This window comes from Sminthopsis crassicaudata, chromosome 3 (genome assembly GCF_048593235.1).
Source record: "Sminthopsis crassicaudata isolate SCR6 chromosome 3, ASM4859323v1, whole genome shotgun sequence".
NCBI classification, from domain to species: Eukaryota; Metazoa; Chordata; class Mammalia; order Dasyuromorphia; family Dasyuridae; genus Sminthopsis; species Sminthopsis crassicaudata.
Genome location: NC_133619.1, coordinates 573,588,488 through 573,613,050, shown reverse-complemented (window position 1 = coordinate 573,613,050; position 24,563 = coordinate 573,588,488). Strand labels below are relative to the sequence as shown.

General features: G+C 36.3%; 1 protein-coding gene across 1 annotated transcript in view; it reads right to left on the bottom strand.

The window, feature by feature from the left end:
* Positions 1-24,017, bottom strand: part of LOC141563561 (phosphatidylinositol 3,4,5-trisphosphate 3-phosphatase TPTE2-like) — a 73,102-nt gene extending 49,085 nt beyond the window's left edge. The window contains exons 1-4 of the mRNA XM_074304838.1: positions 23,361-24,017; positions 19,747-19,842; positions 14,156-14,203; positions 3,192-3,242 (exon numbers count right to left, since the gene is read on the bottom strand). Coding sequence (XP_074160939.1) covers positions 3,192-3,242; positions 14,156-14,203; positions 19,747-19,842; positions 23,361-23,656 — 491 coding nt within the window. The 5' untranslated portion in view covers positions 23,657-24,017. The remainder of the gene's footprint in view (positions 1-3,191; positions 3,243-14,155; positions 14,204-19,746; positions 19,843-23,360) is intronic.
* Positions 24,018-24,563: the final 546 nt, after the last annotated feature.

Here is a 24,563-nt window from a genome sequence, read left to right as displayed (position 1 = left end):
ATTATTTGGTCACTTTTAGACACTTTTTCATATAGTTAATTATTAGTCATATGGTCACTTTTTCATGTAGTTGGTGATATCTTGTATTTCTTTGTAATTGTTCATAACCTTTGACTATTTGGGGAAATAGTACTTTTGACTTATAAATTTGCTTCAGTTCCTCATGTGTCTTGGGTATGGGAAAAAAAAGAAAAGGGAATACATAGGAAAGATGTTACAAAGACAAAACTGACAGGATTTGACATCACCTTGTGTAGGGGAGGAGGAGATATTAAGGATGATAGCTATGTTGTGAGTCTGAATGATTAGGAAGATGGTGATACCCTCAGCAGTGATAGGGAAGTGAGGAAAAGAGAATTTAGAAAAATAATAAGTTCATTTTTGAAAATGATGAATTTAAGATACATATTGGATATCCAGTTTGAGCTTTCTAATAGATAGTTGGAATTGTATACAGTCAGCATATGAGTTTGGGTTGAATAAGTAGATTTGAAAATCATTAACATAGAGATAGATGATTATTGAATCCATGGGAGCTAATGAGATTATCAAGTGAAATAGTGGAGAGAGAAGAAAGAGACTTAATAGACTACCATGGATGAAGATCCAGCAAAGGGTTCTGAAAAGGAACAATGAGTTAGGTAGGAGAAGAAAAAGGAGAGGATAATGTTCTGAAAAACTAAAGAAAAGAGAAAATGAAAGAGGAATAGTATCAAAGGCTACAGAGAAGTGAACAAGAGAATTGACAGATAAAGTCTTTAAATTTGACAACTAAGAAATCACTGATGACTTTGGAAAGACTATTTCAGATAAATGATAAAATTGAAAAACTGTAAAGAATTTTTTAAAAAAGAAAGTAGATGATTGTCTCCTGTTTCTCCCCCTTTGGTTCTTGAGGTCTGCACAGAGATCTCTAATAACTTTTGTAAATAACCATTTTATTCTTCATATTTTTTTATGATTTTGTTTGTAAATATATAAAGCATTTGAATTATTATTCTGTCTGAATTATTCATATTCAGCATCATTTGAACCATTAATCATTACAAAGAAAGATATACTTGTGTTTTAAATAAAATTGTCGTAAGAAAAAACTAAAAATTAGAAAATTAAAATAGATGCATACATTGTAGACAGCTTTCTCAAGGATGAGAGAAATATAAGATAATAACTATCACGAATAGATGAATCAATTGAGAGTTCTTTAAGGATGTGGAAGATATGAGAATGTTTATAATTGATAGGAAAGCAGAGATGTGAGAGAATGAGGATAAAATGGAAGCAATCAATTGGGGGAAGATGGGATAGAATGGGATCATTTGTGTATATAGAAGGATTAGCCTTGGCAAGGAGAAAAGTAACCCTTTTTTTGAGTCACTGTGGAGAAGGGGAAAGAGAAACAACAAAGAAAGAGTGAAAGGATTTGAGGGATCTCTTTTGCTCTCTAGAATATCATATTACAAGCCCTCCTTTAATGTAGAAGCTGCTGAATGTTGTGTTACCCTGCCTATGACTCTTATAATATTTTAATTATTTCCTTTTAGCTATTTGCAATATTTTCTCTTTGACCTGGCAGCAGGAATTTGGCTATAATATTTTTGGAAGTTTACATTGTGGAATCTCTTTCAGGAAGTGATTGGTAGATTGTTGCCATTCCTATTTTGCCCTTTGGTTCTAGAATACCAGGACAGTTTGGGCTAGATCACATGAATTCCTTGTGAGCTAGTCAGCACAGATGTGTGACTTCCTCTGACTCTGAGTAGGAGTAAAGGAAAGCAGATGTTAAAGAGAATCTAAGGCTAAATTTTGGCGAGCATAAAGAGCAATAAATGAGATGGAAAGGGATTGAAGTAAACTATTAAAGAGCAGAAAGGAGGGATTGTGGAAAACAAAGTCCTACTCAGGAGAGATGGCTTGGGAAAGTGGTTAAGGAATGAAAGAATTACAGGTCATGGTGAAGATGGCTATTCTCTTTTCTCACAAAATCATCACCTTTTATCTTGGACAATGTTGATAGCAAATTTCTTGATATCTCTAATTCCAGTTTTCCCTTTTCTAATCCTTTTTCACTGGAAGACTGATTAAGTAACTTCCCTTTACCTCCACTCTTAGAAAAGGAAATGAGAGTAATGCAAGAAAATCATGGGAAAAAAAAAAGATGTAAAAATATAAAAAAGATTGGTAATTGAAATAAACAGCAACAAAAAACACTGAAGAAAAGAATACCTTAAAAAATAGAATAGGCCAAAAGGCATAATCATCCAACGAAGAGGACACCTTAGAAAACAAAATTGGCTAAATGGAAAATATAAAAATTCACTAAAGAGAACTCATTGAAAAGCAATTCTGGAACACCTCATTTTTTTTTTTTTTCTTCAATGAGGCTGGGCCTCCCTGTTTTAACCAGGCTGAAAGTACAAGAGTTATTCATGGGTCTTATCCCACTGCTGATCATCATAGTTTTGACCTGTTTCCAACTTAGGCCAGTTGACCCCGTTTTAAGCATCCTGGTGGTACAACTCCCCCCCTCCTAGAAACTCATCATGCTGATGCCAAATTTTGTGCTTTCACCCAATACATTTTTAAAAAAAAAATTATCTGCAGCAATTTTATTTTATTTTTTTGTAGTCAATATTCTTTAGCCCTTATAATGCTCAGGACTTAGGAATTTGAGTCATCCATCAGTCTCAAACTCCTCAGTAGGCAGAGATTACAGGTGTGTGCCCACCTTCTGTTTTCTAACGGTGGTTTCACCATAAGATGCACTTATAGAACTTTACTCCATTCTTTATAACCTATTTGTTTAAAAGAAAATTCTTCATTTGGGTTTAATTAATGAGACAAAGTACATGAATTTAAAGAGAACTTAAAGGAGTTTATCATATCTATGTTAAGGTGGCAACATGTTGACCATAGACTGGCTGATCACTGAAGATCAGCAATACCTTCAAGATAGGGGCAGTTTTTATGTTTAACTTTCAGACAATCTAGATAAATTCATTTCAGCAAAGGAGTTTGAGCCCTTGCATCTCAGTTCTTCCCCAAAGGGCAGAAGAATGTGACAATCTGCAGGTAGGACTGATAAAATTCAGAAGCTACAGGTTTGGTGTCTTCTTCCACCCCAATACTGATTAATAAGCAGAGCTGGGGATAATAGGTTACTGAGTTATCATAACTTCCAATATACTTACCTTTGTTCAATATAGTCTTCCTCCTCAAAATCTTCAATGAAGGACACTTTACTTGCAAAGACCAAAAATTTTGAAAACAGAATTAGAAATATACTATACAACAATAGTCTAAATGTCTTGTTTAAATCATTATATTATTACCAAAACTACAAAGTCTGTCCAAAAAAAGGCCCAATATTAATATCTAAATATCACTAGTTACAGTTGACCTTTTTGGGGTCATCATGAAGTGTGTGGGACAGTGACTCTCACCCAAATTAAAATCAGAAACTCTCAAGTTAAAAAGCAAAAAAGGATTTATTACTATTTTATGAGAAAAGACAACTCCCAACAGACAAGATGTCAGTAGAAGAGTACAAAGTACAAACTACCAAACACAAGATTATATAGACCCTAACAGAATCCCCTCACACACCTTTGACTTTTTCTCCCTTTGGCTGGGAAATTCTAATATACCCAGAGACTAAATAAATATATATCCCAGAAACAAAGAACAACACACTTTTTTTTTTTTTAAACCATATTAGGTACTTAAATGCTAATGAAAAGGTGGGGGTGGGGTGGGAGGAGGAAATGTTTATCTAGGATAATCAAATTTGCAACTTTTAGTTATAGCTCAATTTGTTATTGCAAAATCTCAAGTCACAAGTAGGGTATAGGTGAAGGCCACATTTTTATGAGAAGTCTTCACTAGGTTTATCCCATTCAAACCTTCCTCTCTATTTATTAACCTTTGAAGTCCTCTCATACTATTCTTGATACATTTCCTCAACAACTTCATTCTCAGTCTTTAATCCCTCTGGGGCTGGTTTGTCCTTTTTGACTCCTGGAGTCCATCCTTATCCTTTTAATACTCCAAGTCTAACTGGAATCCCCCCACTCCAGGTTGTTCAATCTTTACCACCCTGACCAATGATCTCTAACTACCCTTGTATGTAGTACACTATATCACTGTGGACACAGTATGAGCTGGATCACATAGGGGAGACAGATAGGGGCTAGTATGACTCCACTTAAAAGTTATCAGCAGGACGCAAAGAACCTGTTTCTACCAGGACCAAGACCACTAAAAGGTATTAAATGGCAAGAGATGAGGTCTGGAATGGGACATGGGCCAATTTTTGGATGTCTTTGGCAATTTCCTTCAATACTAATCCATTATCATCAACACAGCAAGTGGATAGATTTAATTTCCCACAAACTCCACCTTTTTCAGCCAACAAATAGTCTAATACCAGTCTGTGCTGTTGTAGTGTTTCTCTAGTATAAGTGGCCTGATTTTTTTTTTTTTATAAAGTTTTTGATTTTCTTTCTTTCTTTTTTTTTTATTTTATTTAGAATTTTTTTCCCCACAGTATATATGCATGAGTAATTTTTTTAATAACATTATCCCTTGTATTCATTTTTCCAAATTATTACCCCCCCACTCCCTCCCCTTGATGACAGGCAATCCCATACATTTTACATATGTTACAATATAACCTAGATACAATATATGTGTGTAAATACCATTTTCTTGTTGCACATTAAGTATTAGATTCCGAAGGTATAAGTAACCTGGGTAGATAGACAGTAGTGCTAACAATTTACATTCACTTCCCAGTGTTCCTTCTCTGGGTGTAGTTATTTCTGTCCATCATTGATCAACTGGAAGTGAGTTGGATCTTCTTTATGTTGAAGATATCCACTTCCATCAGAATACATCTTCATACAACATTGAAGTGTACAGCGATCTTCTGGTTCTGTTCATTTCACTCAGCATCAGTTGATGTAAGTCTCTCCAGGCCTCTCTGTATTCCTCCTGCTGGTCATTTCTTACAGAGCAATAATATTCCATAACCTTCATATACCATAATTTACCCAACCATTCTCCAATTGATGGACATCCATTCATCTTCCAGTTTCTAGCTACTACAAAAAGAGCTGAGTGGCCTGATCTATTAACAAATCCAGGGCCTTTCTTTGGTTAGTAATTATTTCAACCATGGCCTGGAATTTAATGAGTCTATTCAGCATTCATATAGGGTTCTGTACCACCAACTCCCCCTTGTTGCATCTATCACCCCAACCATTTATGTCCATCTTAATTAGGGTAAGTAATCTACTACATCACATTTACATCACAAATAAAGATGCCTATCAGGAAAGTCAGCAACAACAGAAATGCTAAAAGAAACAGACAGACATGCATCTAGCAACAGATAGATGACTAGGCCAAATACTTACTTATTTAGGATATAATGACCACATATTTTCAGACATGAAGCTACAAGATCTTACACACTTGAATTGTGCTCATAGCTTCTACTGACCACTTGCCCTTATTATAGAAATTTGCTATGAGAGGAAAAAGCAAGGACATGATTATAATCAAAAACTGGTCCTTCAGGCCTTAGCTTGAGAGCACACACATGACAAGATAAAGAATCCTTTGTTCTGTATGACTTCTTAGGTAATTTTTAGGTAACTATGCAAGAACAATGCCAATTAATAACCAGACTCAGGAATAATTAAGTGGGTTCTTATTCAAAGGAACACCAATGGGAAACTGAGTCAGAAGGATCCCATCTTAAGTGGAAGTCATCATTGTCCTCCCAACTCTTGCCCAAATACTAACTTTCACCTTTAATAATTCAGGATCACATTCCCTGTAGAGGAAAGTATATAGCTTGATGGCATATTCCTTTCAGATGATGTATTACTGACTTGATGATCCATCAGACAATCATAATTCAAAACTCCAAATAATATAAGTTAGAGTCACAAGAGATTTTATCTCAAATATCAAGTCTCAAAGCTTCAGGTGAATTTAGGTCTCAAGGATCACATATCCTAAATAAGTATTGATTATGACCTTATACTGATAACAGTAAGAGATTCATCCTAGAAAGTTCACAGGTGATCTTCATATCTAAATAGAAGTTTACAAAGACATAGGCCACTGTTCTCAAAATCTCTCTACACAATGGGAACAGCTTTAAGATGATTCAATACAACCAATTATAATTCATATAGAACATAGAATATACTGTTCTAATTTCACATTAAAGAACCCTATCAGAATTAACATTAATAATATCTTTATCCACAAAAATGTTAATTCAACTTCCTCCAATTGAGGAGTCCCTATAAACATTTCCAGAAATATACATAACAGGTACAACACCAATATTATTAAGATTCTTTTATGCACAATTAATCTCTTCTCCCAACAAAACATTCCTAATTGCCCTGGTGCAACGTCAATTTTAGAGGTTATAAATTTTCCTTAACAGTTCATTCTTGAGGTTCCTCCATAGCTCCTTTAACTCTGGTGTTCTCAGCCTCCAGACTGCTGTCTCAATCATCTGTAACATCAGGTCAAGTCCTTTTCATTCTGCTTCTTCCAAGACTTAAACACCCACTCTCCTGGAAGTGCAAAGTCCAAAGGTGTTGATGGGCCAGCAATCCTTGCTTCCTAAAGGCTGAAAGTGATGAGGATATTGCCAGTATATAATTCCTTAAAAACTTGTCCTTTGTTTCAAAAAAGGGTCTTTCCCTTTCTCCTCTAAAATAAAATAAATTAGCCTCATAAGGGGTTCTTTTTCTTCAATAAAGCAATAGGCAAACATTTGGCCCAAGGCAATTTAGTATCTAACATCAATTTTAGCAACCCATTTCTTAAGAATCTAATACATTCTCTTTAACCTGGCGTTCTTCACCCTGGCTTCCCAGCCTGGGTGGCCAAGCCAAGATGGGTAGCCAAAAGAGGTAAGGGTTTTGGTAGTGAACACATGGGTCTTCTGACCAGGTGTTCACTAGGGAACCAACAAGTCAGGGCATCAGTCAGGGCATTATGTGAGTAGGTATAATAAAGGCTTTTAAGATTACACGTGGCTGTTCTTGAGTGCGCTACCGGTTATTAAGCTATAGATTCAAGAGATTGTGGCCAGAGACCTTTGAAGGCCTCAGAGGAGGCGAGCTGGGTAGAGTTCACACTGCAAAGGACAGTGGTCAAAGGTACTCTGGTGTGTCTAGGACAGACTGTAATTGTAACTGCCAGGAGAGCACGTTACAAATGGCGCTCAACGTGGATGCATCAGGAATTATCAGGTTTTGAAAATATTTAATATTCAGAATTAAGATTCTGAAAGATCCGGTAGAAGCGCTGCCTAGGAGGGAAGGCAGAGAAGCAATATGGACCCAGGTAACTTTGGGATCAGGCTCAAGGACACAGCTGAACATAATGCTTATATAAAGAGGTTAAAGAGCCAGATGGAAGATCTTTTAACAGAGATCACCACTGAAGAACAGAAGGAAGCTTGTAATCAAGCTCCAAGAAGGCTATCCCCACACCCAAAAAATATAGCTCGGAGAGGGAGCAACCTAGAGCTAATGCGTATGTATGACAGTATAGAGTATAAAATGCCACAGCAAGAGTTGCTGGAATTGCAGGTTAAACTACAGATGGAGATAGAGAAAGAAGGAAAAGCTAGGTTACTACAGATAGAACAGGAAGAGTTCAAACCAGTGGCTGAAACTAAGGAAGGAAATAAAGGAACCACATGGACTAAAGGTGTAGAAATTCTTCTTAGCATTTTGTTGGTTTACCTCGTGCATTGTTGTTTTAAGGAATTTATCGATTACTCTTCCTTTGAGAAGAAGTTTAGTTCTTTTTATGTGCAAAGCTCAGGTTGGATTTTAAATCAGCCTTTGGGGAATTTTCCAAATCCTCTTCCCTCTGCCTCACCTTCTTGGGCCCAGGAGAAGAGGGAGGAGGAAAAGGAAGGGCGATAATATCATCAGCACTGCCCATTAATCCATTTAAAACTCCTGTGTCTTCATTTCAAAGGACAGGAGTAGGCTTTATGCCCCAAGGCAAAAAGGAATTGTGGGGTATTGAGTATAATCAGAAAAGTTTTAAAAATACAGTTCAGTTAATTTCTAAGAAACCTTACAGGGATAAGGCCTTGCAGTTAGAGAGAGTGGAGTTTTATCCTTGTAAAACTGCTAGGATCATCTTTGGAGAGTTGGAAATTCTCTTTTCTTACCTCGTGGATTTTTCACTTCCACAGGTGAGCTTGATTTCCCAACCCCCTACGGGTACTTATAAAACAGTGTTTATGTTTAGAATGGGTTGGAAAATTGCTGTTTTAATCACTAGAATAAATAGACAGTGTGTGATCTTTGACCCAGGAGGAAAAGCAGTATCAGATTTGTTGATTCACCCTCCTGAAGTACAATTCGGTATCAGAAACTCAAACTTTGATTTTTAGGCAAAAGAATTCAGGGATATAGCCGAGTGTTAGTAAAGTCATTACTGCACAGACTATTCCCCAAGATCTTCTCTTCTAAACAAGAGAAGGGAATTTTGGGATATGTGATTGCTTACAATTTTTAAATTTTGATTTTACATTTTTAAACATTTTTGATTTTACATCTTCAAAGTATTTTGATTTTACATTTTAAAGTTATTTTGGTTTTACATTTTTAATCTATTTCGGTTTTACACTTTTAAATTATTTTGGTTTTACATTTTTAAATTCTTTGCCTTTTACCTTAGCAATGCACTTCGGGCATACACAGAAAGTGCAGCTAAGTGACAGACTGACTTTTGTTAATCTTTTTGACAACAACTTTGTTTCCACTGTGATGTGGAAAGGCCTGGATGGCATTTGGAAAGGCCCAAGTTGGGCCCCGGGGACATTCCTTCCTAGGTGCAGATCCAGCAGTAGAGTTCATCCCCACCAGAGACATTTGTAACCTGGGGATCCAAGAGAAGGACCAGACAACAGTCCAGAGGGACCAGCCAGATGTCCGCAGCCCTTCAGACGCTGATGGCAGCAACGTCCCTCCTGACCGTGACACCAGAGACACCAGACACAGTTCCAGTGTTGCAGCTGAAATGGACTGTTTCGGGTGATATGCAATATAAAGACTGTAAATGGACAATGGGCCTGCTTGCTTCTCCCGTGGCTGCTTGCCCCATATGGTGGCCTGGGAAGAGGCTTTGCCCTATGCTTTCTATTGAAGGACTATGCTTTTAAATTAGTGGGTGAAAAACCAACACACCCACCTGCCATTGTTATTGAGACAATGTTATTGGACATGACTTTGCTTATGTGCACCTGTGAAACTAGAATTGCTCTAGGATTGTGAAAAGTGCAATAGAGAATTGTGATAAGCTAGAATTGTTCTAGAATTGTGAAAAGTGCAATAGAGAATTGTGATAAGCTAGAATTGTTCTAGGATTGTGAAAAGTTCAATTGAGAATTGTGATAAGCTAGAATTGCTCTAGAATTGTGAAAAGTGCAACAGAAAATTGTAAGAAACTAGAATTGGTCTAGAATTGTGATAAATATAACTAAAATTGTGACAACCTACCTCACTGATATTTAATTGTTAACTAGAATTGTGATGTTTTACCTTGTTGACTTCCCACCTCCGTGTTGACTTCCTACCTCATTGGCATCCAACCTCTTTGGCTTATTATCTTGAGTATGACTTTGATGAATGGGTTGAACACTTGGGCCACTGTTGAGCCTGGTTCTCATTGTCATACTTCTGTTTACTGATCTGCTGCTTTGTACCTCCTTGGGCATAACACTCTGTCATCTCATGGATCAAGTGAACTGTAGCTGGTGCTAAAAGTTTAGCTTGATGAGATGTGCGGTTCCAGCAAAACAAGAGAAAGGGAATTGTAAGAGCCCTTTAAATGGGCTGCGCCACAGCGCATCATTGAAGCCCGGAAGTAATTTCTATGGATATTAGGACTGCCCTTGGGTGGGATCCTGTCCATTTTGAGATAGCTTCGTAATGGGTGACTCTCTCGCTGATTGGCTGTGTGTGTGACCTCACAGGCCCTATGTAAGCCCACTGCAGGCAGCAGGCGGTCCTCTTTAACCTGGCGCTCTTCACTCTGGCTCCCTAGCCTGGGTGGCCAAGCCAAGATGGGTAGCCAAAAGAGGTAAGGGTTTTGGTAGTGAACACATGGGTCTTCTGACCAGGTGTTCACCAGGGAACCAACAAGTCAGGGCATCAGTTAGGGCATTATGTGAGTAGGTATAATAAAGGCTTTTAAGATTACACATGGCTGTTCTTGAGTGTGCTACCGGTTATTAAGCTATAGATTCAAGAGATTGTGGCCAGAGACCTTTGAAGGCCTCAGAGGAGGCGAGCCGGGTAGAGTTCACACTGCAAAGGACAGTGGTCAAAGGTACTCTGGTGGGTCTAGGACAGACTGTAATTGTAACTGCCAGGAGAGCACGTTACAGGATACTAAATTAATTATGAGTTGGGAGCCTATCTATGTGGACAAAGTTTCAATACCAGGAGTTAATTAAATGTATGAAATTTTTACAAAAGAAAGAAATATGAAGAAAAAGGAGAAAGAACAAAGATCAGAAAATATTAGGGAAAGAGTAAAAAAAGAAGGAAAGGGGGAATGAGTAAGAAGGAGGAGAAGGAGGAAGAGGAGAAGGAGGAGATGGGAAGTTGGTCTGTAAGGAACTCATCTGTCATTTGGTTATTGAAGCAAGGAAGTATACCATCTGCTCACTTTTTGGTTTTGCTTGTTATTGTTAAAGGAAAAATGCTGTTTAAATATAAACACAATTTTAAATTGTGCAATCTCTGAAAATTACAATTTTACATGTTTCTGCCATCTAAAAAAAAAAAAAAGAATCTAATACATTCTTTCCATTTTCCCTGATGAGGGAAGATGCCCAGATATATGGAATTGCCACTCAACATCCAATTTGTAATCCCTCCCCCTTATTTCTTATAAAACTTTAGAAGTAAAATATGTTATATTATCAGAATCATTCGTTTCTACCTATCCATACATTTTTGTTCCAATGTTATTTCACTAACCCTTCTTAAGGCAGCAGAGTTGAGAGGAAAGCTTCCACTCATCCTATCAAATAGTCCACTATAATTAGTAAATACCTCAGTTCTCCCACTGGTGTCATTTCAGCAAAACTTAACTCGAATATTCTGGAGCCAGGGACACCTCCTCAATACCTTCTTATTTACCTTTAGACATATAAGACTTTTTTCAGCTACAGTTTGTTTTGCAATCATACATATCCCTATATACCCAATTTTCTTGCTTTTATTTCTTTGTTAAAGGGAGAAAGCAAGTCAAACCTTAATATTTAGAATTCAGATAATATCTAAATAACTTTGGACCAAATTTCACAAAATCTATATCATATATCCAGCAGGGCTGACATGTTGCAGCATAGCTCATACAATTTTTACAAATTGCCTAATGTGAAATTTAAGCAAGCAACATAGTAGCTTAAATATATTTCATATAATTAAGAGAAACAAACATGTGACCTCTTTAGGTAAAGTTACCAGAGGGCTTCATTTGTTTTTTTTTTTAAATAAAGCTTTTTATTTTCAAAACATATGCATAGATACTCTGACAACATTAACTTTTGCATAGCCTTTTATTTCAGATTTTCTCCTTCCCTCCACCCTCTCCCTTAAATTGCAAGCAATTTAATATATGTTAAACATGTTACAATATATGCTAAATCCAATATGTATACGCATATTTATATAATTCTCTTGTTACACAAGAGAAAGCAGATTGAAAAAAAAGAAAGTAAATCAGTAAGAAAACATAATACAAGCAAACAACAAAAAAAAGAGTGAAAATATTATGTTGTGATCCACATTCAGTTCCTACAGTCCTCTCTCTGGGTGTAGATGGCCTGGAACTGACCTCAATCATCTCATTGTTGGAAAGAGTTATGTCCATCAGAACTGATCATCATATAGTCTTGTTGCCATGTATAATGATCTCCTGGTTCTGCTCATTTCACTTAGCATCAGTTCATGTCAGTCTCTCCAGACCTCTCTGAAATCATCCTGCTGATTGTTTCTTATAGAACAATAATATTCTATAACATTCTTATACCATAACTTATTCAGCCATTCTCCAATTGCTGGGCATCCACTCAGGTTCCAGTTTCTTGCCACTACAAAAAAAGCTGCCACAAATATTTTTGCACATTTCCCTCTTTAAGATCTCTTTGGGATATAATCCCAGTAGTAACACTGCTGGATCAAAGTTTGATAACTTTTTGAGCATAGTTCCAGATTGCTCTCCAGAATGGTTGGATCTGTTCACAACTCTACCAACAATGTATTAGTGTCCCAGTTTTCCCACATCTCTTCCAATATTCATCCTTGTCTTTTCCTGTCATCTTAGCCAGTCTGAGAGGTATGTAGTGGTATCTCATGGTTGTCTTAATTTGTATTTCTCTAATCAATAGTACCAGAGAACATTGTTTCAATAACCACCCTAAATTTTTTTAAAACTTAAAATCAAATCAAATACAGATTTAAACCTCTAGTAGCAATACTTCAATATCAATGCATACATATTTTTAAAATCTTATACCAGAATAAACAAATTCACAATTTTAGCACACACTAGTTAATAGTAATTATCTCATACAATTTCAGAATCAGAATTTAAACACACACAGCCTCCAAATTTAAGGTGGCAGAAAACTCCCTTTGAAGTCCGTCTATAAGGGAGGGGAATATGCAAATATAGCTTTAAGAAACTCAAGTTAACTGATAGACAACCAGTCCCTCAGAGTGGGGCATTTGCCTAAACAAAACAACAGTATTTAACCCCTATCCATTATGGTACTTCATCCTAATACTTCCTAAAGGGCACATTAGATAGGTTTTTTTGAACCAGCTATCTTAGATTGTTTCTTGGTTTAGAGTATCTTGTCATCTTTGGTGGAGGACTCACTTGATCTTACCAAAGGAAAATTGGAGCACTTTTATGGACTCTTTTTTTTTTTTCCCCCCTGAAGCTGGGGTTAAGTGACTTGCCCAGGGTCACACAGCTAGAAGTGTTAAGTGTCTGAGACCAGATTTGAACTCGGGTCCTCCTGAATTCAAGGCTGGTGCTCTATCCACTGTGCCACCTAGCTGCCCCATATGGACTCTTAACTACTTAAAATTTCCAATGTCAAAGGGAAATTGGAGGCTTTTATTGACTTCAACTGCTTAAAGTTTCCCAATCCCAATCCCATTCATCCAGGCAGCTCATCAATTCTTGGCAAAGGGAAAGTCCTCTTACAGACTTTAACTGCTTAGAGTTTCTCCCCCCTCACCAGTTTCTTGCTTCACTTGGGTTGTGCACAATTTACCTGATTTTAAACTTCTTTTAACTGGCTTATCTCCTAAACCAAATTAATCCTCTATCTTTGCTAACTCACTTCTGTTTTTGTTTTCACTGAGTGTCTCTCTCCAATTTACCCGATTGGGAGTAGGAGTTCCCAAGATTAGTTCAAGGACCAATGGAGAACTCTCTGAAGGGTACCTGCTCAAGAATTTAATATGGGAGAGACCCTCACAAACAGGAAATATCCTAGAATGAGCCCCCAAAACTGTGTGGGACAGCTATAACCCCAACCCAAATTAAAATCAGAGACTCTCAAGGTAAAAAGCAAAACAGGATTTATTCTGATCTCATAAAAAAAAAGGGCAACTGTCAACAGACAAGGTATCATCAATATAGGAGTGCAAAGTGCAAAACAAAATTATATAGACCCTAAAACAGAAGCCCCCTCCCACCATTGTCTGGGGAGTTCTAATTTTTCCAGAGACTAAATATGTATTCCAGAAAAAAAAAAAGAATAACACACTCTTTGCCATATTAAGTGCTTAAATGCTAATGAAAAGGTATATGGAGGGGTAGCAAAGACAGGAGGGAAATATTTGTCTAGGATAATCATACAACTACAGCTTTTAGATATAGCTCAAATTATTATTGCAAAGTCTCAAGTCACAATTAAAACATAGGTCAAGGCCACCTTCTTATAAGAGTTCTTTACTAAATTTATTTTATTCATGCAGTAAACTGCATATTTATATGAATGATCCCCTTGTATATATTTTTAATTCTTAAGAGACTTTTCCCTTGTATATATAAAAAAAAAACAACTTACATGTTTCTTTTTTCAGACAAATGAGAGGGGATTATTTTGCTTTTTAATCTGTCAATGAAGTTAAATTGTAGAATTAGGTACCTTTTAACTTATAACAATTCACATTTCTAAAACATTTTCAGTTTTATAACATTCTTTCCTCTTAATAACCCCATGAAGTAGGAAGTGAGCCCAAAATATCATGTTTAAACTATTCTCTGGAAATAAACTTTATTTTTTACCAAAAAAATTTTATTTGTGACAATGCTACTCACTGAATTCACTTCTTTATGTGAGAGGAAGTATTAACTTCTGATTACAGAGAAGAACATGTTCTCTCTTTCTATGGAGGAGTCAGCATAACTTCTAAATTTAATTCTTATATCACTTAAAAATCTCATCAAGGAAAACTGGAGTTAGAGTATCTCTCTAGGGGAAGGTATGGGAAAGCAGAACTTCCTTTTTGACAGGTTTTGGAAGCAGACTTAAATAATTTGAATAGTATGACTCCACTATCCTGGGGAAAAGGGGAAGATGAGGGTAGAGAATAATTCAAGGAGAGAAGGAACTAGATTTAGCAAGAAAAGCTAATATGAATGGAAGATACACTGACCAAAGACTGTGTGTCTTAAATATACGAATTAAACATTCCTACAGCACTTCTGGCTATAAGCTTGGGACAGGGCAGACTATAAAGGCTTATTAATTACAGAGGCACATTTTGAGCTCTAAATATACTTGGAAAATCTTCCCATTTGGACCAGTAACAATTAGTTCTCTGATAGAAATCATTAATAGTTTGTTGTAGGAACTAAATGGCATTATTTTTCTTTTCTATTCTTTTCTCTTTCTTTCTTTCTTTTTTTTTTTTTTTTTTTTGACAAAGTAATTGGGTTAGGTGACTTGCCCAGGTTCACATTGAATTCAGGTCCTCCTGAATCCAAGCTGGGTATTCTATCCACTGTGCCATGTAGCTGCCCCTAAATTACATTACTTCTGAGAACAGTGTTATCAGCAACAAAAATGAGAAATAACAGTAGAATGAGAACTGAGGTAGAATAGCTAAAGTGGGAACTGAGAAGCAGAAAAACTTATTAAAAAGTCAGGAATATCTAGATTTCAATCTCTACCCTGACACTATTGATGTGATTATGTTCCCCAAAAATTCTATTTGGAAGACTGAAACTGAGAAAGCATCAGTTGCACATACTCTTTATAATCCACCAGAAAGGAAAAATCTAAACATGTTTCTTCTTACACCTTGGATTTCAATTACTTGTTTTTTTTTTTTTTTTGTTTTTTTTTGTTTTTTTGAGGCTGGGGTTAAGTGACTTGCCCAGGGTCACACAGCTAGGAAGTGTTAAGTGTCTGAGAACAGATTTGAACTCGGGTCCTCCTGAATTCAAGGCTGGTGCTCTATCCACTGTGCCACCTAGCTGCCCCTCAATTACTTGTTAAATAAATATCTTTTAAATTCACTCATCTAAATAAAAGCAAGATATGAATAATTTTTTTCTTTGTTTACAATTACCATCTCATCCATACTGAATAGAAGGACTATATAGGATCATAGGCAGGGGGTACTGTAAGATTCAGCTGAGATAATGGATATAAAGATTCTGCAAACTTTAAAGCACTATATAAATATCAGCATCTATTATTGTTGTTATAATCCTCTAGTTACCAGGCCTCCAATTTATGCTCTTGCTTTATACAGAGCAAAACAGGGGTGTGCTATTAAAAATAACAACCCCCCACCCCCAACACCAAAAAAAATTTAGAGACAAATTAACATTTTCTTAAATCTAGACAATCAAGAAGACAATAAATTAAGCCGAGATTTTTTTTTTTACAGTGTAAATGTTCACACTGCAATTTTAATCATTTTGCAATGGTTGGAGCCAGTTCCAGCACATTCCTGAGGATTTCAATATGGAAGTGATCACAGAGATCACTCTATTGAAATTCTCTCATTGGAAACAGAGGCCCAAGAGAGGTTGAGGTCAAATAAAAACAGATGAGATGGGATTCAAAGCTAGATCCTTGAATGTGATAAGACCTGAGTTCAAATCCCATCTCTCACTCTTACAAGTTGTATGGATGCAAATAAATCATTTACCCACTTTGAAACTCATTGTTCACTATTACAAAATTAGGGAATGAGATAGCAGTTATCGTTGTTATTGTTGTTTGGTCATTTCAGTCATGTCTGATTCTTCCTGATCCCACCTGAGGTTTTCTTGGCAAAAATACTAGCATGCTTTAACATTTTCTTCTCATTTTACAGATGAGGTAACTGAGGGAAGTAAGGTTAAGTGACTTGCCAAGGGTCACATAGCTAGAAAGTATCTGAGGTCATATTTGAACTTAGGAAGTTAAGTTTTCATGATTCCAAGCCCAATGCTCTATCTATTGCATTGCCTAGCTGCCTTATTCTTATGCTGACATACGATGTCAAAATTGTGATGGAGGAAGTCACAGTGTAGAAAGGGATAACTAATATTTACTCTGGAAAAATCTGGCTTCAGAAAGGGTTAAAAAAAAGAGTTAGCCTTATGACTTTTAAGACCCTTTCAAGACCAAGAATTTATGATCATTGTGCAACACTTTTCTAATACTCTCAGAAAAGTACATTGAGTCCCAAGAAGCATCTAACTGCTATTAATGTCTAGATCTCTCAAACTGACATAGATATGCCTAAGAAAACAGGAAATAGCTCAGAAGGTATTGGGAAGAATGAAGCAATACTGGAAAACTCTGTTGAATGCAGTAACATAGGATTATTACCACCAAATCAGTTCTCTGGTCCCAAGACCCCAACACACCAAACATCCCCCCAAATTCATACAAGAAAACACATATACAGAGAAAGCCACTTATTAACAACAGATCATTAAAGTCATACTGTACTACCACAAGATTTCTCCCATGATTCCCTAATTTCTTTTCCTTTCAAGGGATTCAGAAAAATATGAATCACTATCAATAATCAGTTTGTGAACCAATCCTGAGAATTTAATTTAAATATCTATTCCAATAAAATACTTTCTTTTTTAAAATAATAGCTTTGTATTTTTCCAAATACATGCAAAGATAGTTTTCAATATTCACCTTTGTAAAACCTTGTGTTCTAAATTTTTCTCCCTTCTTTTTCCCCACTCTCTCCCCTACACAGCAACCAATCCAACAGGGGTTAAAATATGTGCAATTCTTCTAAACATATTTCTATATTCATCATGATGCATAAGAAAAATCAGATCAGAAGAAAAAAAAAACATGAAAAAGAAAACATACAACAACCAAAAAAGTGAAAATACTATGCTTTGATCCACATTCACTCTCAATCCATTTCTCTGGATGTGGATGGTTCTTTCCATCATGTCTACTAGAATTGCTTGGAATCACCTCATTGTTGAAAAAAGCCAAGTCCATCACAGTTGATCATCACATAATCTTGCTGTTGCTGTGTACAATGTTCTCTTGGTTCTATTTATTCACTTAGCAGCAGTTCATGTAAATCTTTCCAGGCTTTTCTGAAATCAGCCTGCTCACTATTTCTTATAGGACAATAATATTCCATTACATTCCGTATGTATTCAGCCATTCCTCGATGATGGGCATCCACTCTATTCAATGAAACTTTCTTCTGTACTTTGATAACAAAAGTTATGATCAATCTCATCAAAGAAAGGTAATTATTTGATCAATAATATTCCAAATATCTTACATCACAAAACAATGGTCTTTATTCTCTACAAAGTAGATGTTGTGGGCAATTCACATCATTACATCTGGATATTCCTATAGCATCTCAAATTATCTTTCCAGGAACTTAGATTTGTAAATGTGTGTCATCCTTGATATCCCCCCTACCTCCATTTCCTGTATCTAAGCAGTTTTCCTGTCTTATCAACTCTGCCTCTGCAACATATCTCAAATCTGTCCCCTTCTTTCCTACAACTGAAACAACTTCAACATTATAAGTTTGGATGTTTGGGAGGAGTGTGGTGTTTGCCACAGAAATAGGGATGTCTGGGGAAAAAGAAGATTTAGAGGGTTGAATAATGAATACATTTTTGGATATGTTGAATATGAAATGTTGGTAAGACAGACACACCTGTGATGTCTAGCTGGCAGAAGTTTAAGTCTGAATAATTGGGGAAGGAGAATTACCATTAAAGGTCCTGGAGAAGATGTAATAAAATTTTCCTCCTCTTTCATGGCCTTGATTGACACTTCAGCATTCCTTTACCCCTCTAATTCTTTAATTGGAAAGCTGAAGAGATACTAAATTCCTACCAATGCCTTCTTTTATAGAGGGAAGAGCCAGGTAGGCGCTTAGTGGATAGAGCATCTGCCTTGAACTCAGTTAGATTTATCTTCATGGGTTCAACTGTGGCCTTAGAGACTTACAAGCTGTGTGACCCTGCACAAGTCTTAGTTTCCTCATCTGTAAAAGGAACTAGAGAAAGAAATGCAAATCACTCCATCATCTTTGCCAAGAAAATCTCAACTGGTCTCACACACACAACTGAACTATGATTAAAAAAAAAAAAAAAGAATACAGAAACTATATTCTCAGATCACTTCACTTTGTATCTGCGGCCCTGTCTGATTTCAACTCCACAGAATGAGATTCCTCATGTATTCTCTGTCCCCTCCTTTCATTTGCTTTCCTGTCTCCTTATGTTTGTCACCCCCTTTAGACTATAAACTCCTTGAGACCAGGGACTGACTTTCTTTTTATTAATTGTACCCCCAGTACTTAGCACAGAGCCTGGCATGTTGTAGGTCGTTAATAAGTTTATTGGATTGGATTGGTGCAATGGATAGAGGGCTGAACCTGGATACAGAAAGATGAATTCAAATCCTGCCTCAGATACTTACTAGTTGTGTCTCCTCGGCAAGACACTTAATTTCTGTCTTCCTCAGTTTCTTCATGTATAAAATGGGCTTAATAATATTACCTACCTCACAGGGTTGTTGTGAGGATCACATGAGGTAATATTTGTAAGCATTTTTCAAAATTTAAAGCACTATATAAATGCTAGTTATAACAATAATATTATTATTACTATTTCCTTTGAAGCACAAAGATTTTTTATTTTTATTTTTTGGTTATGCAAGGAAGTTTGTTGTTGGTTGAGGACTACTCCCCAACAACAAGTCTTAAATTAGACTTAAGGTTGTATTTAAGGTATTTTAAGATGACAGAGTATGGAGTTTAACCTGGAGGAAGGGCTGGAGGAATGGGACATCATTTTTATCTGAAATGGACAAAAGAACACACATGCAGTATACATACCAAATCCTTATTGTCCTGCTGTGTACATAGCATTTTTTTTTTCAGGGCATTAAAGTTCAGAATTTAGCAAATAAAATTAAAAGATAACATGAAGCAACTTGTCAAAATCAAGGATGAATAATTATCCATTTATTCTAGAAAATGACTCAATATAAATACATTTTCTGGATAGCTATGAAATATAAACTTTTACTAACATCAAATTTCTACTTTTTATGTAAAGTGAGAGACAGCTAAGCATTCTGTTCCAAAAGTGAGAAATTGTATTTGGAAATCAATAACTGTATCATTTAGCTTACTTACTTACGTAATAGATCTGATATTTCCAAGCACTTCATTTACCGTCGATAAGGTGCTATGTGTTGCCTCTGAAATGAGGACACTAAGTTTTCTCTTTTCATTTCTAAGGGAGAAAAAGAATTATATAATTACATGTTATCTATGCTTCATCCAAAAAGTGTAAGAGAGGAACACCAGATAATTTAAATAAATAAATTTAAGTGATTTAATATTTGTAAAGTGTTTAGCACAATGTCTGGCATTTAGTAGGTACTATATAAGTGCTTGTTCCCTTAATTGAATTTTAACCAATATTTTAAAAACACATATTTACAAACTTATTAAAGTCACTAAATCCATAACTTTTGGGGGGGGTTGGAAAGAGTCATGCATATGCTTTAGATATGAACATTTTAGAAGTTCGCAAAATAAATGAAAAAAAGATGGTTTTTAATTTGCTTAGCCAAATAAATATATGCCTAGTTCAAGTATAATTTGCCTTTAAAATTACTTATATTGTTTAGTGCTAAGACACAGGACAAAAAGCTATTTGAGCTTAGTTTTTACACACTAATTATATTGCTACTGGTAATCTTCAAAATAGGGCTTAAATTTCATTGAGAAACATCTATATGGGTAAAGAACAAAAAGAGATTTAGGAGAAGTTGCACTTCAAATTATTTCACAAAATTTTGTGGATATAACCTATGCAAATGTGATAGCCATGCTGTAAGAGAAGGCTGAAGAACAACTCTATGTATGTGAAGGAGACTTTGGATTTGATGTAGTCTTGGATAAAAGAGGAGAAGCAAATAGGGTGGCTAGATAAGAGAAAAAAACTTCGTTAATGTGAGTCTTGGAGCCTCAAACACATTAAAAAAAAAAAAAAAAAAAAAAAAAAAAAAACCTGCCATCCCAACATTTCCTTTGATTCCTAGTGCCTGTATCACTAAAGTTTGCTAAGAATAAACTAATCTAATGACTAAACACAATTCCATCGGATTTATGGTAAAGAATGCTACTCATATTGTTACAGAGTATGGACTCAGAATACAGATTGAGATTTTTTAAAAGACATTACCAACTCAAGAATTTGTTTTGCTTGACTATAAAAGTTTGTAGCAGAGATTTTGATTTTCTTCTTTTTTCAAAGATTCTGGGAAGCGGAGAGTAAATGGGAGAGATAGAAGGCAAATCTTCATGAAAATAAAATTAAATTTTATTTAAAAAAGAATGTATGGTTTTGCTAAGATTATTCTATTTTTAGCTTCACAAAGTCAAAAAGCTCATTTTTTGTGTGTATTTTATCTTGTTTATACTAATCTGCATCATTTTCCTGATTTTTTTTTCTTTCATTATATGCTTTTATAAATTTATTTGCACATTACTCATGTTGTCTTTTGTACAATAGATATTTTGTGAGAAGGAATTAAACTGGCTAAGAGAAAGCTAACAGTTACCCTGAAACTAGGGCAGGATTACTTTCTTCCCAGAGGACCAGGGAAAGTAGATTTTCTTCTAAACCAAAGTAGAACATTTTACTCCTGGATTGAAAATGTGTGATACATTGTTGATATGATACACAAGAGTAACAATCCTGTATGATGATAAAATCTCAGTTTAACCAAAGAGAGAGTGATATCACTAGTAAAGCTCTATGACTTCATATTTATAATAGGTTTTGCCTTTTCAATGGATGAGAAAGAAAGTGAAAAGAAGGAAAGCATCTGGAACTGAAAATAAAACTGAATAAAAAAAAAAAAAAGAAAGAAAAACCTGTTCTTAGTAGTTTCTGGTTATTCAGGTATTGATTGTAAAGGGAAATGTTGAAGATTTCCCCAAATGTCCATGGTTTCCTAGTCATTCAAAAGTTTGTTCCTCTCTTCCCCTCTCTCTGCTTCTTCCTGTCTTTCTGATGCCCATTCTCTGCCAAATCCAAAGTCACAGAGAAAGAGGAGGGGGGAAGGGAGAGAGAGAGAGAGAGAGGGAGGGAGAGAGAGAGAGAGAGGGAGGGAGAGAGAGAGAGAGAGAGAGAGAGAGAGAGAGAGAGAGAGAGAGAGAGAGAGAGAGAGAGAGAGAGAGAGAGAGAGAGAGAGAGAGAGAGAGAGAGAGAGAGAGAGATATGGAGGGAGAGAAGGAGAGGAGGGAAGAGATTCAATAGCAACACTTATCAAACTTACTGGTGCTCCCCTTAATCCTTCCCCTTAAACATATTAACAATGTCATTGCAGGTGAATCATAGGGACCTGATTAACTGTCCATAATTGTAAATTACAGATTAGGTAGCCTCCCTTCCTACTTTGTGGAGGGAATTTTCCAGACCAAGAATCCTCATATAAATGAAATTGTAAGTCTTTTTTTTTCTTTAGATGCAATTGGGCTAAACATTGTCTGAATTTGAACACTCACTTCTGCTTGAGATGTTTAACTGACTTCTTTAAGAAAGAAGCCATAAAGATAATAATATCGAGTCCCATATATGTAGCAAGGCTCATTTGTGACTAGGAGGCCTTACCACATGAATGTCATTATTGTATGGCTCAAAGAAAGGCAGAATAGACATTTATTCTCTCCCCGTCTTATCCAAAAATGATTCTCATTCCTTCCAAGAAGGGAAACCAGAAGTTAGGACCAGAGGTCAGTCTGCACTGTGCAGAGAAAGGTCCTAGGCTATAATTATATCTATCTTCTCCCTTAAATATTATTAATCTAGAGGCTATGATTGGTTTGATCGAATTTCTGATCACTTTGTCACTTTTAGAGGGGAGAGAAGAGACATCCCCACCTCTATATCCAAAGTTCGATCCCTTTTCCATCTAACATCAGATTCAGACTGCACACACATAGAAAATAGTGAAGAAACCCATTTATCCACATTGATGTGGACTTGTTCTCTTTCTCAGTTAGGAAGAAGCCCATCTGACTATTATTAGGTATAATTAATTCCCAGACTTTATCAACCTCCACTGTCTACCTCTCCAAACTCTGGGCATTTCTAACAACCTTTGAGATATTGATTATCATCCCCCCAAACTCTGGACATTTCTAGCAACCTTTGAGATAATAGAGAGTGAAGTAAAGCTCCCATTGCAAGAGAGATGACTCAGCTGGACCTAGAAAAATTGTCCTTTATCTCACCCAGTGGGAAATTCCCCAAAGCTTCTAGTGTAGCAAGCTGAGAATAGGGTTATGATAGAGACTGTTAGTTCCTCTCTTGTCTTCCTTGAGTCTACTCCTTCAGGAACCTGAAATGGAGTTGGCCATTTCCATTTTCTCTTTTGAAGCTGGAAGCCTGAAGAACCTGAACTGAAGCAAGTCAGATTATGGAGTCCCAAACTAATTCCCCAAATCAGGAAACTGCATACATTCCCAAATCAGAAGTGCACAAGAGTTAAGGACCGGAAAGGAGGACAACTGCCAGCTCCCCTAACCAGGAGAGGCTGCTGGCTGCCTCAAAGCCATTGGAGATTCCTAATTGTCAAGAGGGTATCCCTACGTCCTCTTGCAGAGCTAACAAGAAGGGGAGAAAGGATTTCAGGCTTAGGAAGCTCAAGGAGCTCAGGGAAATGGAGACAGATATGACTGCCCCTCACAATTTTTCTTCCTTTTCCCCCTTCTTCCTTCCTTCCCCAAAAGCATTACCTGAAAAAAGTGGATCCAGTATTGATTGTCCGCATGGATCTTTGAAAGAAGGAATCCCTTTTGAGTTTTTGCTTGCCATTGGAGGAGTCGAGAGTTCCACGTCCAGGTAAGGATGCAATTTCGCTTGCTTCTGAGAGTGAGCTTGAGATTGATGTCAAAGGGAAGGTAGAAGACTTTGATACTTGAATTATATAATTCTCGGATACAGGAAGATCTTTCTCCTGCTCACATTCCTTCTCCATCCCCACCTTCTCTTCCTTGTCCTTTCCTTTCCGTACTTCCTTTTTTTTTGACATAGTGGTCTTTTCATTTTTTCTCTTTTTTCTTATTAAAAATTCTTGTAACAAACTATCCTCTAATCTATTCCTTCATTCTCCTGTTTAAAGTTAGGTCCAGTTTTCCCCACATTTCCTTAATTTACTTCTTTTTCTTAGTCCCCAAGAATCAAGGAGGACAGGGACCAAAAAGCTGAGCCTAATGGAATAAAGAGAGCTTGTTGCCTCCCATCCACTTTTTCCTCTTAAGAAAAAAAAAAAAAAAACCTATCTCACTTAATCAACCTTTCCCCAGAACATTCCCTGGGAATGGCTGGGGAAGAAGGAATCAGCAATAGAACAAGAGAAGCCTTTGGGAGAGAAGAAGAGTAAGATCAGACCCTATCACTAAGGAATACCAGAAACCTGATGCTAGGAGAAGGCCAGTACTGGGGGGGGAAAAAAAGAACCCAGTAACCATGGCAACAACAAGCTGCAGGTTCTTACTCCAGAAGCCAAGTCAAGCTTGAGAGGAGTAGTTCAATCTTTGGACTCAAAACAGAACACACCACTTGCACACACACACTTGCAGGGGAATATTCATAGGCTTTTTTTTTTCTCTGAAGATTTAGGATAGAAGGCTCCAAAAATAAATAAATAAAAACAAAGCACAAAAATTATTAATTTACAAATGTTATTTCAAGCATCTCATTTGGTACCTGCTTCAAAAAAAAAAAAAAAAAAAAAAAACACATTATTTATGAGGTTACATGAGCAGCAAAACGAAGGACCAGATATTTTCTCTGATTCTCAGGACCTCTCAAACTTTTCCAAAACAGAAATTACAAGCAACAGATAAAGTATTTTCCACTATCTCCATTGTCTAGAACACAAATTACAAAAAATAAAATGAAAATTTCTTGAATTAAAAATAGGTTTTCATTCAACA